The sequence below is a fragment of the Rhinolophus sinicus genome, linkage group LG06 (genome assembly GCF_036562045.2).
Source record: "Rhinolophus sinicus isolate RSC01 linkage group LG06, ASM3656204v1, whole genome shotgun sequence".
NCBI classification, from domain to species: Eukaryota; Metazoa; Chordata; class Mammalia; order Chiroptera; family Rhinolophidae; genus Rhinolophus; species Rhinolophus sinicus.
Genome location: NC_133756.1, coordinates 70903455 through 70916710, shown reverse-complemented (window position 1 = coordinate 70916710; position 13256 = coordinate 70903455). Strand labels below are relative to the sequence as shown.

Here is a 13256-nt window from a genome sequence, read left to right as displayed (position 1 = left end):
CTGTCTGCTATCCTGAATGGGAACATGCTAAGCCCCTACCCTAACTGGAATTAGCTTTACTGCTTGCCTCAAGTTTCATTTATCTTGCATCATGTATCTTGCATCTATTGTTTCAATACATTATATATACAATGATAACAAACAAACTGGAGAAGCATTGAAACATTTCCAAGAAGGTAGGGGATGGCTTTTCTATTATATTACCTGATTACACCCTCTTTCTTTAGGGCACAAACTTAAGAAGCAAACCAAAGCCCAAATGAAGAGATGCGTGAAAATATTTGGCCCCCACACTCAGGACGACGGGTCTGACTTATATTTGGCCCCCTCTGCGGGCCAAATGTGAGCAGCTTCTGGGAGGGTGTGTCCTAACTTGCAGCAGCTGTCTTTGAAAGCCACGTGTCCGCTAAATGCCTATATTACATCAATAAGAGAAACGAAGGAAGGAATGGGAAAATTATCACTTTTCTGTTCTTCCTCAATCCAGGCAGCCTTGATTTAACTGGATTTTGCTTTCATCTAGTTAAAGCGTCAGTCGAAGAGTTTCATGTGTTCGGTTGACATTGGGTTGTTGATTAGATCATTCTTACAAGTGATGACTTCTTTGCCTTTGCTACCTCGCAGCAACTTGGGTGCCTCCAAGAATTCTCTGTGTACTTGAAACCGACGCGCCGCCCAGGCGACGCCTCCAGGGAAAGGGAGGGTGAAAGAAGGGGGCGGGCCTATTTAAATATAGGAGAGACCGGCCTCTCCATTGGCTGCCGGCCTGTCCGTTACCCGGGAGGGCGGGAAGTCCCAGGGGCTGGAGTGCGGTACCTGAGCGAGAGGCGCACCAGAAAGCCCACGTTGGCTGCTGCGGGTAGCGCAGCGCTGGGAGGCGGGAGACTGCGAATTCTGGCGCCGACGCCGCTGCCACTGCTCCGCGCACCGGTCCCTTTCTTTCTCATCCCTTCTGCGAGCGGGGTTGGCAGGGTAGCCGAAAGAGCACTGAACGTAAAGGAAGATCCTTGCCGCCTCCGCTTGGGGAGTCGAGCAGCGCGCGGCGATTTTGAGGGGGAGCGACGGTGCCCGAGGGCCGAGGGGCGCGGAGTTCGTGAGCGAAGGGAATTAAGCTTCGCGGAGAAGACTGGCATCTCGGGACTTCTTGTCGCCACAGCCTGAACCCTACCGCGGGGTAAACTTCCCAGCGGCGGTGCGAGCCTCGGAGAGGCGTGCGTAGGGATGCTGCCTGGCGTCCCCCGCAGCTGGTGAGCGGCCCGGCTCTCCAGCCGCCCCGGGTCCCACTCAGCCGCCTGGGAGGGCGCGGGGCAGCGCACGTGCGTGAGCAGCAAGGCCGCAGAGCGACCGTGCGGTGACCTGACCAGGAGCGAGGGCGCAAGCTGCAGCGCAGCCCAGACTCCGGCGCACCTGGCCTGGACCTTGCGCTTCTAGAGATCTGCGCGGGAGTGTGGGGCTCTCTGTCCTCTCCTCCAAGTCGTTTTCCGGCTGATCGGCCCCTTCTCCTCCCCTGCAGCCTGGGCAGTTGGGGGCGCCCCAGTGGACCATGAGAGATAAGGACTGAGGTCCAGGAAGGGGAAGCGAGCCCCCCGAGAGGTGGCGGGGGCTGTTCACGCCAAGGGCCACAGCGGCCGCGCTCCGGCCTCGCTCCGCTGCTCCACGCCTCGCGGGGTCCACGGGGCCAGCCCGGACGGGCGGGGATGCCGGGGCTGGGGCGGAGGGCGCAGTGGCTGTGCTGGTGGTGGGGGCTGCTGTGTAGCTGCTGCGGGCCCCCGCCGCTGCGTCCGCCCCTGCCGGCCGCCGCCGCCGCTGGCGGGGGGGCGCTACTGGGGGACGGCGGGAGCCCGGGCCACGCGGAGCAGCCGCCGCCGTCCTCCTCCTCCGGCTTCCTCTACCGCCGGCTCAAGACGCACGAGAAGCGGGAGATGCAGAAGGAGATCCTCTCCGTGCTGGGGCTCCCGCACCGGCCCCGGCCCTTGCACGGCCTCCAACAGCCGCAGCCCCCTGCGCTCCCGCACCAGCAACCTCGCGGTGAGCCTCCTCCCGGGCGGCTGAAGTCCGCACCCCTCTTCATGCTGGATCTGTACAACGCCCTGTCCAACGACGACGACGTGGACCCGGCGTTGGACGAGGAGAGGAGGCAGTCCGGGCCCCGTGGAGGGGCCACCGCGTCCCAGTTTCGGCAGCCGCCCCCCGGAGCTGCGAACCCCCTCAACCGCAAGAGCCTCCTTGCCCCCGGATCTGGCAGCAGCGGAGCGTCCCCACTGACCAGCGCTCAGGACAGCGCCTTCCTCAACGACGCGGACATGGTCATGAGCTTTGTGAACCTGGGTAAGAATTTGGGGTAGCGTAACGACCAGAACATTACCCCCATTCCAGTTTCCCGGGCCAGGTACGGTGCAGGGTGAGAGGGTGGAGCCCTTGGAGCGCGAGCCCTGGCTGGCAAGGCGGGGACTCATGGATAGGCGGGCTGCGCTCCCGCCACCTGCGCGGCCGTGGGCAGCACGTGCGGTATTCGGTGCCGCGGGCCCGGCTGCGAGCTGCGGCAGCGGAGGCGGCGGACCGGCAGAGACCTCAGGGTCCGAAATGCAGCGCCCGGCAGGCGCGTCTTTGCGCCCGGCGCATGTTCAGCGCTTTCCTCAAGAGTGCCCCGCTCCGGCCGAGTTAACTCGACTGTGGCAGAAAAGTCCGGCTTGAGTGTATGTAGCCAGCTGGGAAGGAGAAGGCTCCACCACACTTTCTCCTCCTAATTGTTTTCTTTTGCACCCTTAACGCGCTGAATGTCAGTTTTCCCACCGGGACTTTTAGGGAATCCGACAGTAGCTGAGAAATTTGGAAACTTGACGTGACTGTGTTAAGTGGTATCCATGGAACTGGGGGAGGAGGGTTGCAGAGGAAGGTGCCTAAAGGACCGCGGAAGGCGCGCTAGTCCCGGCCTGGCGGGGCTCGCGCGGGTTTGGGGCTGGAACCCGAACCCAACTGGAGTAATCAGTCCCGCACTCGGGCTCACATGCCTTTTGCTAGTTTCCCCAAAGGCTGAACTTCTGATCAGTGCCGCCCAAGGTTTATGGGCAGAGAAAGGGTGCGGGTTAGGGGCCGGGGTTGGGCGCTGAGCTGGTCTGAACCTGTTGCTAGGCAACAGAATGGAAATTCAAGGGCGGGCTAAATCGGGCTCCGCCACAAATGTTCTGTGGCAAACCCCGACGCAGTCACATAGTCTTCCCCCCCCCCAACCCCGCCCCGAGTTTTCTCATCTGTAAATGAGAACAGTGTGAGGAAGGCCTTTTTTTGTTGTGGTGGTGGTGGTGCCGCGGATTAGTTCTACTCTTCATTCATAAACTGACTCAGCGTACACAAAGGGATGTTGGGGACCTGTTCTTGGCCGGGAGCAATGGGGGTGAAGTAGCCACGCCCGGAGTGGGTGCAGCAGCGTTGTGGGGTGCGTCTCCGCAGACTAACTTACCCGTGGGACGCGTGGGTCTGCCCAGGCCCTAAAGTGGGTTGGCAGACACTTGCCAAAGTAGCACGCATGTCGCCAAGCCACGTCAAAGACCTCCGTCCGTCCGTTCAGGACACTATTTACTTGAATGACTCCCATGTGAAATATTTTGGCGCGTTCTTTACAAGTATATCTATGGGAGGATTCCTAACTCCGCTGAGTTTTGGGGGAAGAAAGGAGGAGTGGGGCGAATGGGGGCGGATGTGGAGTAGAACGATTGGCATCCAAGTGGCGCAGAAATCCTCCTGGGAAATTCATGAAACCGAATCTCACAGGGAGTGGAGGCTCAAGGCCTGCCAATCTTGCTACTTGCAGTGCCAGGGTTTCTGATTGGACAAGAATTTTCACAATTTATTGGAACCAAATCCAACGTTGAGCTACTTCCAGGAAGCATTCTAAGGAAATTCTCCTGCCAGTCAATAAAGTTGGGGAGGAGGGTGCAGAGGACCAGCGCTATTCCTTATTCTGACATCTCTGCTGCTTCTGGCTTAGGAAATTCCACCTCTTGCCCTCTCCCTCACCACCCCCACCCAAGTTCCCTGACAGCTGTGGCGAAATGTTTTATTACCTCTTGGGGGTAGTTTCACCTTAGGGGTAGTTTCACCTCTGGCTCCTTCACAGAGAATCACATTAAAGTCTCTGGGAAAAGAGTTCCTGGGGCTTGGACCAAGATTCTCCCCCTTGGCTGCCCACTAGCATCACGACAGAACACTTAAAGGACTAAGGGACGCTGGGACTTCTCCCCAGAGCAGTTAAGTCAGAATCTTTGAGGGTGGTCTCTCACTCCTTTTTTTTAAGTGCCTTAGGTTTTTCTAATGTACCACCAAAGGTTAAGATGCACTGGCACAGGACATCCTGATGTTTGAAGAAAATCAAAAAATCATCCTGGTAAGAGATTAAGAGCAATGCTTCTTTGTCGTGGCTCCCAACATTGTGCACATTAGAATTACCTGGGGCTTGTAAAAATCCAGATGTCCAGGTGGTACCCGTAGTAATTAAATCTGAATGTGTAGGGTGGAAGCCAGGTATCGGTATTTTTAAAGATCCCCAGGTGAGTCCAGTGTTGGAGAACCCCTGCCTTAGATGGTATTTGAAATGGTCAGAGTTGATTTGAGGCAAGTTTGTCAAGTATGGTGACATTTGCTGTGTTTAATGACCTCCAAATTCTCAGTCCTTACTTCTCTGACCTTTCCTGGTCTACAGGTACACACTGCTTCTGAGTCACACTGCTTGAAGCTGGTTGTCAACTAATCCTGCTAAAGTGATGGTTTAACATAGTATCTCCCTAGGGATATTTTCTCTTTTCATAAAGGATTGTTAAAGATCAACAAACCAACCAATCAACCAACAAACACCACTGAACCATTTCAAGAGAATTCAACAATACTAGTCTTAATGTCAGGCCTGGGACAGCCTGAGGAGGAACTGAAAGAGATTCCTGATTAGGAAACTGTGCCTCAAGCCCCTCCTATCAAACCACTGGACTTTCTGACTACAGGTTACAGCTATTAATCTGTAGGTCCAGTCCTGGATTCCACGTGGGTACTTTGGAGGAGAAAACCCTTTCCAGATAAGTAGAATCAAGTCACAAAGCCATGCTACCTGCCAGTCAAATAATTCTCTTAATCCATTTAGCAGTAGGAGAGGAGGATTTCATAATAAGGCTAAAATGGCTCTGAGCAGGACAGTTCATTTGAAGAAAGTAATTGCTTAGCAATGTGGATTCTCTAAATAAGAATGCTGGGAGAATTCCACAGATTTCCTAATCCATGTGAATGGCATGTTAGCTGTTGCATTACATGACTCAACTATTAAAGAACCTACAGAAAGATACATGTTGTAGTATTGTGTTATAAAGTACTCTTACATCCACTGAGTTAGATTAAGTTATAAGCAAAGTATAAGGGAAAGTGTTCCATAGTTGTAAACATCATTTTTCCTTGGGACTGGGGAATAATTTACTCACGAAATACATTTAGAAACCCTGAGCCTTGTCAGCCAGAGTGGCTATCAGGAAGTATGAATCAACAGGATAAATTTCTCTCGCATATCCCAAATGCTGGTCATTGGACCAGCTCACTGTTGTTTTTGCTGACTGTTTTAAACTCCCTCTGGGTGAATAGGCTGGGGGTGTGTTACCTCCTAAGTGCTAACTGGCTGGTGTGCAGAATGCCCCAGGGAAGTTGCTGTACTTATGAACCTGCATTCAATCAGGGCCATAGATGCCATTTTCTATTTGTTTTCTAATGCTAAAAATGTCTTGGCAGCCTAATAAGCAAGCCTGCCAATTTGGTGACCTTGGAGAAGTATCCCGAAATATCCTTCAGGTCTTAGCTTAAAATTCACCTTCTTAGAGAAGCCTTCTCTAACCACTGGACGGAAATCAGCGCTTGCCCCCACCCCCACCCACTTCTTTACCATCACACCACCCTGTTTATTTCCTTAGTTGCACTTATCACAAGTATATTTTTTTCTTTGTCAATGTGCTTACTCATTTATTTGTCACCCCTCTGGGATCTCAACCTCAAAAGGCAACCAGGCTGATCTACTGTTGTAACCTGAGTCCCTAACATAATTCTGAGCACATAGAAGGTGCTCAATAAAAATTGAATTAATGAAATTATAGACATATCCCTCATTTAAAATTTATGTTTCACTGATCTGGTGATCTTTGAGAAATGGTATACCTGTAAGTAAGGAAGTGAGGATATTTAGGACATGGAGGGATCGTGGTATTTGATGTATATCATAATGCTTTGTTAACAAACCTCTTTTGTATCAGTTACCCATACGCTTATTAATTTGTAATATGCATCACATTTGAGACGAGTTCAAAGGTTTCTTTAAATCTCTGCATTTCAGACTTCATTTAAATATTTTGAATTAATGATGTGTTGATCTCCAGGTGCTAGAATAAAAATGAAACAAACCCAAATTATATTTAGAAAAGGGAATCAGTATGTATTAGTACAAGATATAAGAAACTTGTACTAAAAATACTGGCAATCTTATGACAAAATTACTCTCGGGAATCATAAATTAGAAGGAAAATGGAATTATTTTCTACTTGTATTTGCAACCAGGTACACTGTACTTTTTCTCGTAAACACAGGATCACTTATACTATTTTTCATTTAAGCTGACTGTACTTGTGTAGATTTTTGTTAGCAGAAAACAAATCCATGCTGGCAATCTACTCACAGCAAAAATAGTTTGGAGAGTGGTTCAAAGAAGCAATAGATTTTCTCCTAAAGAGATTCAAAATAGTAAATGTGAAATTCAGTGGTATTTCAACAAAAAGTTGTACAAAGTGTTCTTAAACTCAGATCAAAGGGCAAGCAGATATCATTGTTTAGACCTCAGATGGTGTTTCCTCTGGTTGTCCTTCTAAGAATGGGTATAAATCCTTTTTTAAATATGCTGAATCATGCTTAGTTCCTCTACTTAAGCGCTTACCTCTGATTAGCATGGAGGAAGGATTCCCAGTGATATAACAAACTGAGTAAGTGAAAAAAAAAACCTCAATGTTCAGCACTTTTTTCAGCATGAAATAATTATGTTTCATCACCGTGTCTTCACAGCTACTTTAAATATTGGCTTTCAAATTAATATTTTACTTGAATATGGGGGGAGTGGGTAGGTGGGTGAATACTGGATATCAAAGGTAGCACAGCAAACTCTTAAAGATAACAGCTCTGTTATCTTTGCCTCCCCCTCATCTGTTTAAGAGCTGAGTTAGAAAAGGAAATTGAAGAGGGTAAAATATCTTGGATAATTAACCAGCTTTCTGTAACTTTTTCACAAGTCAATCCCACTCTCTGCTTCCCATCCTGTATTTAATGTGTATTTTTTTCTTAATATAAAGCCATTACAGTTTTCTTTTAATTTTTCTATTTTGTTGCTTATTGTGTTCCCTCCACCCCATCCTCTTGTCTGCATTTTAGTCATCTTACCTTTGCTGCTTCCAGCAGTGGGAAGGAAAGTAGGCAATATTTTAAATCAGATAATTGTGTTTCTGACTAGAAGCTTCCATAAGTATCAGAGTAAAAGGAGTAGAAATCAATGTAAAAACTCCCTAAGACAGAAACAGTTTGCAGAGTTCCCATGCATATAAACAGCTACCGTGTTTCCCCGAAAATAAGACCTAGCAGGACCATCAGCTCTAATGCATCTTTTGGAGCAAAAATTAATGTAAGACCCAGTTTTATTTTTATTACTATAATGTAAGACCGGATCTAATATAATAATATATAATATAATATAATATCATATCATATCATATCATATCATATCATATGTAATATAATACCGGGTCTTATATTAATTTTTGCTCCAAAAGACGCATTAGAGCTAATTGTCCGGCTCGGTCTTATTTTCCGGGAAACATGATATTACACATTAACTGTTTATCTCACCCTCCCTGAGACCATTCATTGTTCAACCCAGCCACGAGCTGGGCAACATGGGGCTGGTATGGGGGACAGCTAGTGTCCTTTCGTCTTTTGTGTTCCCCACAAAGATCTAGTGCTTTCTGTTGTACTTCTTTCTCTGTTTTCATCATGACAGCGAAGTTGCTTTTATTCAAACACATTTCTCCTCTCATAATCCCCTCCCCTCTTCAACACCCTGGCTCCCATCTCTCTACTTTCGCCCTCTGGAAACTTGTGAGCCAGAAAATGCCCCCATTCTCAATATATGGAAGTGATGACAATTGTATCAAGGAACAGGAAAACTATTCTTGGTTTAATGAAAGTTAGAGTTAGAAAAGAACCAGGGCCATCAACCTCCGAAGTTTCTGATAATGCCAGAAATTCTCAGAACCTCAGAATTATACCTGCTAATCTTCCAGCACAAGCATTAGACATAAATTATATTGTAGTTCACTGAAGTTGGTTGGATTATTTGGTTCAGTTACTAATGTATTGAAAATATTGTTCTCCACCTTTTTCCCCCACTGTAAATATATAGTATTTCAGCTCCTATATGGATAAAGTAGACTCTGGAGCTGGCTACGCTCACAGCTACCTTTCATAACATTGTTTTTCTGGGGAAACATGCCCAGCACAGGCAACCCATTTTTATATAGGGTGTTCTCTATCATCAATAGAAAGTTTGGGATTATTGGTAAAATTTGTATTATCCATAGATCATAGAATTTAGAGCTTTGAAGATTCTTGCATATCATCTAGTCTCATGTTTGCAGTTAAATGTGTTAGATTTATCCAGGATCATTTCCCCTTCGCTGTTGTTGCATCTTAAGGTTGAGGGACCACCAACAGAACCACAGAGATCCTAAAGCACAGGCAATAGGGCTCTAGGGTTGCGGGTCAGGCCTGAGTGGACAATTAAGGGGAAGTTATAAAAGCATGCAAGAGCACAGCCTCGGGCCAGGGGTGGGTTTGCCCAAATCTGGAATTCTTTGTTTTCTCCTCGTGGACAGCATTCTCTCCTAGAACTCTGCTTTTAGAAAAGAAAAAGCTATGCACATCTATAAATATCCACTTGTTTAGTATGTGGAAGGACTGTTGACCCCAAAGAATTGTTTTCTGCTCCGAAAGTGAGTTGAAAACCACGTTGCTCTGAGCCACATTGTTTCTCTGATGCCTGCAGGCACCAATCCTCTTCCTGCCCTTCCCACATCTATTATTAAAGAGATTGGGTCCATAATAGAGATGATATCTAAATTACATCAGGTAATTCCTTGATAGGTCCCTATGGTCTTGTTATCTTTAACCCTGTCCCAGAGGACTGGGGCGAAGACTCCCCTTCAAACATTTTTGCAGAATGAGGTTCTGGCTCTCAGTGGGAGAGCCTTCCGGACTTCCAGGTTCCTGGACATACGCCCTTGATGACGAATCCTGCTACACAGGTTGGGATTGTCCTAGGCTTGAAACATCCTTGCTCCACGGGGCTGATTTTCTGCTGGGATTGTTTTCTCATCATCAGAGAGCGCTGCTGGGGGGAGGAGTGGAGTAGAAGCTTCACAGCGGGCAGCAAACAGCGCCCCCGCTGGAGCCCCGCTGGGGCCTCGCCACCCTGAACTTGGATATCAGCCGGGCTCCTAATTAGGACTCTCCTGCCACTTACCCTTTTCACCTTGTCCAGAATGTGACTTCCACCTTAAACATCTGCGTTTGTTGATCGTTGTTCCTGTGTTTATAGTCTTGTTGGCTTCCTGTACATGACACGGGCTGGCAAAAAGTTCTGGTTCGTGTATCAGCAGAGCCGAGTGTCAACTCACCGCATGGTTGGTGTGAGCGGCTTCCTGTGCTGTGCGGGTCAGGCCGGGAGGGTTTTTAATGGGCCCGGCTTGATCTCTGAGAGCAGTTATTTTCTCTCCCCTCTTTTAAATCTGTGAATTACATTTAAAAATTCTAAAGACAGAGCATTGTAAACTGAAAAATTAAGCACTAAAAGGTTCACTTGACTGTTCTTTTCCAGATGTGATTTGAACATCCATATCACAATAAGTTAACAACAGAGAAACTGGACATTTTTTTTGGTAACAGACTTTATTTTTTTAGAGAAGTTTTAGGTCTACAGCAAAATTGAATGGAAGGTACAGAGATTTCAACATCCTTGAGCTGACTGGTACATTTGTTACTATTGATGAACCTACTTTAATACATTGTTATCACCCCAAATCCATAGTTTACGTTACATTCGCTCTTGGTGTGGGACATTCTATAGGTTTGGACAAATGTATAATGACATGTACCCATCATTACAGTATACAGAGTAGTTTCACTGTCCTAAAAATCCTCTGTGGAAAAGCTGTATATTTCACCAGAAAACCAAATCACTAAAAATCTTAAAAATCAAAATATACAATTTGGGAGACTAGAAATAAAATGCCTTTGTCGAGTAACATTTTGTTTCTGGTGTTTTACCACATTGGTGCATAAATAAGTAATTTTGATTGACTATGTGGGCCTTAGTTTCTACCTGTGTGTTGACACCAAGTCCGTTAGAAATTTTTCTCTCTCTGTTTCTCTGTCTCTCCCTCTCTCTCCCTCTGTCCCTCTTGTCTAGGAGTTTAAAAATCTTTTTTCTTCCACATACTTTCAGTGAGGTGTCTGTCACCATAGTACCTAGACAATCCCTCAGGCAGAGATATGAGCTATTAAATTTCTTCCTGCCTTGTGCCCTGTTTGATCCATGCTCCGCAGGATTTGGGGGAGTAAAAGAAAGAAGCCTGAAGAATGAACAAGAATTATAGGAATTCTGTGCTTGTAAATTATTGAAATTTGGGGGGTTGTTAAGGGAGGGCTTAAATAGTTTTCCTTACTTTATGAAAATGTATATTAAAACTTAGTGTGACTTTGGATTGAGAAACTTATAAAAATATCTTTTACGGGCCCTAGAGGCAGGATCAGGGGACTTTCAAAGGTTTTATTAGGAGAGACTGTTTAGAGGAGATTAAAACTAAATTAATAGAGACTCCATAAATCCAATGGTCTTTGTAAGTGATATGTAGATTAAGCTCATTTACTTTGAACTGTTTTCTCTGAGAAAAGGCTACACAGATTAATGGTAAATAAATGAGAAAATACTGTAATATAAATTAGCAACATACGAGATCTGATAATTAAGTTCAAAAACTTGTTACAACAATATTGCTAACATTTTTTGATATCAGAGGGATTATTCATTATGAATTTGTACCAACTGGACAAACAGTTAACCAAGTTTACTGTTTGGAAATGCTGAAAAGGCTGCATGAAAAAGTTAGATGACCTGAACTTTTCGCCAACAATTCACGGCTCTTGCATCACGACAATGCACCAACTCACAAGGCACTGTCTGTGAGGGAGTTTTTAGCCAGTAAACAAATAACTGTATTGGAACACCCTCCCTACTCACCTGATCTGATCCCCAATGAGTTCTTTCTTTACCGGAAGATAAAGGAAATATTGAAAGGATGACATTTTGATGACATTCAGGACATCAAAGGTAATACGATGACAGCTCTGATGGCCTTTCCAGAAAAAGAGTTCCAAAATTGCTTTGAAGGGTGAACTAGGCACTGGCATTGGTGCATAGCTTCCCAAGGGGAGTGCTTCAAAGATGACTGTAGTGATATTCAGCAATGAGGGATGTAGCACTTTTTCTAGGATGAGTTCGCGAACTTAATTGTCAGACCTCGTAACTCTAAAGAGTGCTGTTGAACAAATAGCAATTCATTTGAGATGTTTTGGGAACTTGTGAGCACTTCTTTACACATATTGTACAGGTGAGACATTTCATGAATTCTCCCCAGTTCTCCTCACGTCAACTCTCCATTTTCTTACTGAATTCTAGTTAAATCACCCACTTCTTATCCTCGCTCTTCCCACCCCTGCTCCCAGAGATGAAACCTCTCAAAAAGAGGGAAGAGCTTGGGGCCATGGCAGTGTCAGTGGGCTTGAGAAATTCAGCTTTGTTCCATCACATCTGACTTAGTATGTGCTGTGGTTTAGCTACCTCTCTGCTAGGACAGATGTTTACCTGAGCCAGAAATTAAATGATGCCAAAGGGTAGTGCTAAGACTTCTGGTGAATAATACTGAAGAGGACACAGGTGCCTTCAGCTGAAGATATTTGGAGTGTTGTGTTTCTCCCAGGGGGCCATGGCACAGGCCTTTGCATTTTTATGGGGGTCTATTTAGAGCAAAATCCTTTAACACCAGCTTTGGGAATGAGTCCCACAAATCTGGCACCTTGGCTATTTCATCTCCTTAACTGAGGTTGTTTGACCCTATTGTTACACACGCATGCATGTGTAGTCTCCAGTGGAAGTTAGTTTCCGTCTTTCTGTCTTGCTTTTCCCTCCTTTCTTCTCTTTTTTTCCCTTCCCTTTAATGAATTTGGCAACTCCATTGCATTTATGTCAATTATGTCTGTTCTTTTCCCGCAGTGTTAGTGACTTCAGTTACCCTTAACCTAGCAGAGTGGGCTGGATTCATTTCCATGGACCCCAGTCGTTTCTTCCCTCAAAATGACTCATTGCCCATTCACTACCGTGGGTACGTAGCTGGTGCTAGGAAGTGCTAAGGCCTGTTCCATACAGAGTTGAGGAAAGAGCCCTTGACTAAGATTCAGGAAGCTTGAATCTACCCTCTAGTCTTAGTATTATCCCTTTTTATAATATCTTGTTCAAACCACTTAACCAAATGTCTCTTCTTGTCTGTAAAATGTGAGTATTGGGCTAAGTGACCATTTTCCAAATAGTGTTTCGTGAAACAGTAATTTTCCAATATGTTCTGTAAAAGAACATCATAGAAGCACTTTATGTCATATTCCTCTGTTTGAGATTTACAAGTCTATTAGCACATGAAAGCCCTGACAAGCCCAGTGGTGTCAAGTCTATTATGTAGTTTTTTGAACTTCCTTTTGCCCAGTAACCCCTTTTTTCTGAAACACCCTGTGTCAGACCCGGACCTCTCTGCCCCCAGATCCACTCCCGACCCTTCCCCTGGTCTTCTGTGTAGGGTAGGGGCAGGACCCTAGCAGCTAGAAATGCAGGCCCCAGCTCTCTCTGGAAGGGCCGCCTTCTTCCATCTTCTGGCCCCAGGTTCTCCCCTCCTTCCTGGGGCTGGAATTGCTAGTCCGTGTGTTGTCTCACTGTGACCGGCTTGGCTGCTTAGCTCTCCCTCTGCGCTGCCACCAGCTAGCTCCCCGCATTGAATTCCCTCCGCTGTGAACACTTGCAGGGGTTCTGTTTCTCTGGTGGGACCCCGATTGTTACGGCCTCTTAATTCCCTGGAATAAAGTAGGGAAAC

At 46.4% G+C, this 13256-nt stretch overlaps 1 protein-coding gene across 1 annotated transcript in view; it reads left to right on the top strand.

The window, feature by feature from the left end:
* The first annotated feature begins 821 nt into the window (after positions 1–821).
* Positions 822–13256, top strand: part of BMP6 (bone morphogenetic protein 6) — a 148508-nt gene continuing 136073 nt past the window's right edge. Inside the window, exon 1 of the mRNA XM_019745410.2 lies at positions 822–2328. Within this exon, the coding sequence (XP_019600969.2) occupies positions 1698–2328 (631 nt within the window). The 5' untranslated portion in view covers positions 822–1697. The remainder of the gene's footprint in view (positions 2329–13256) is intronic.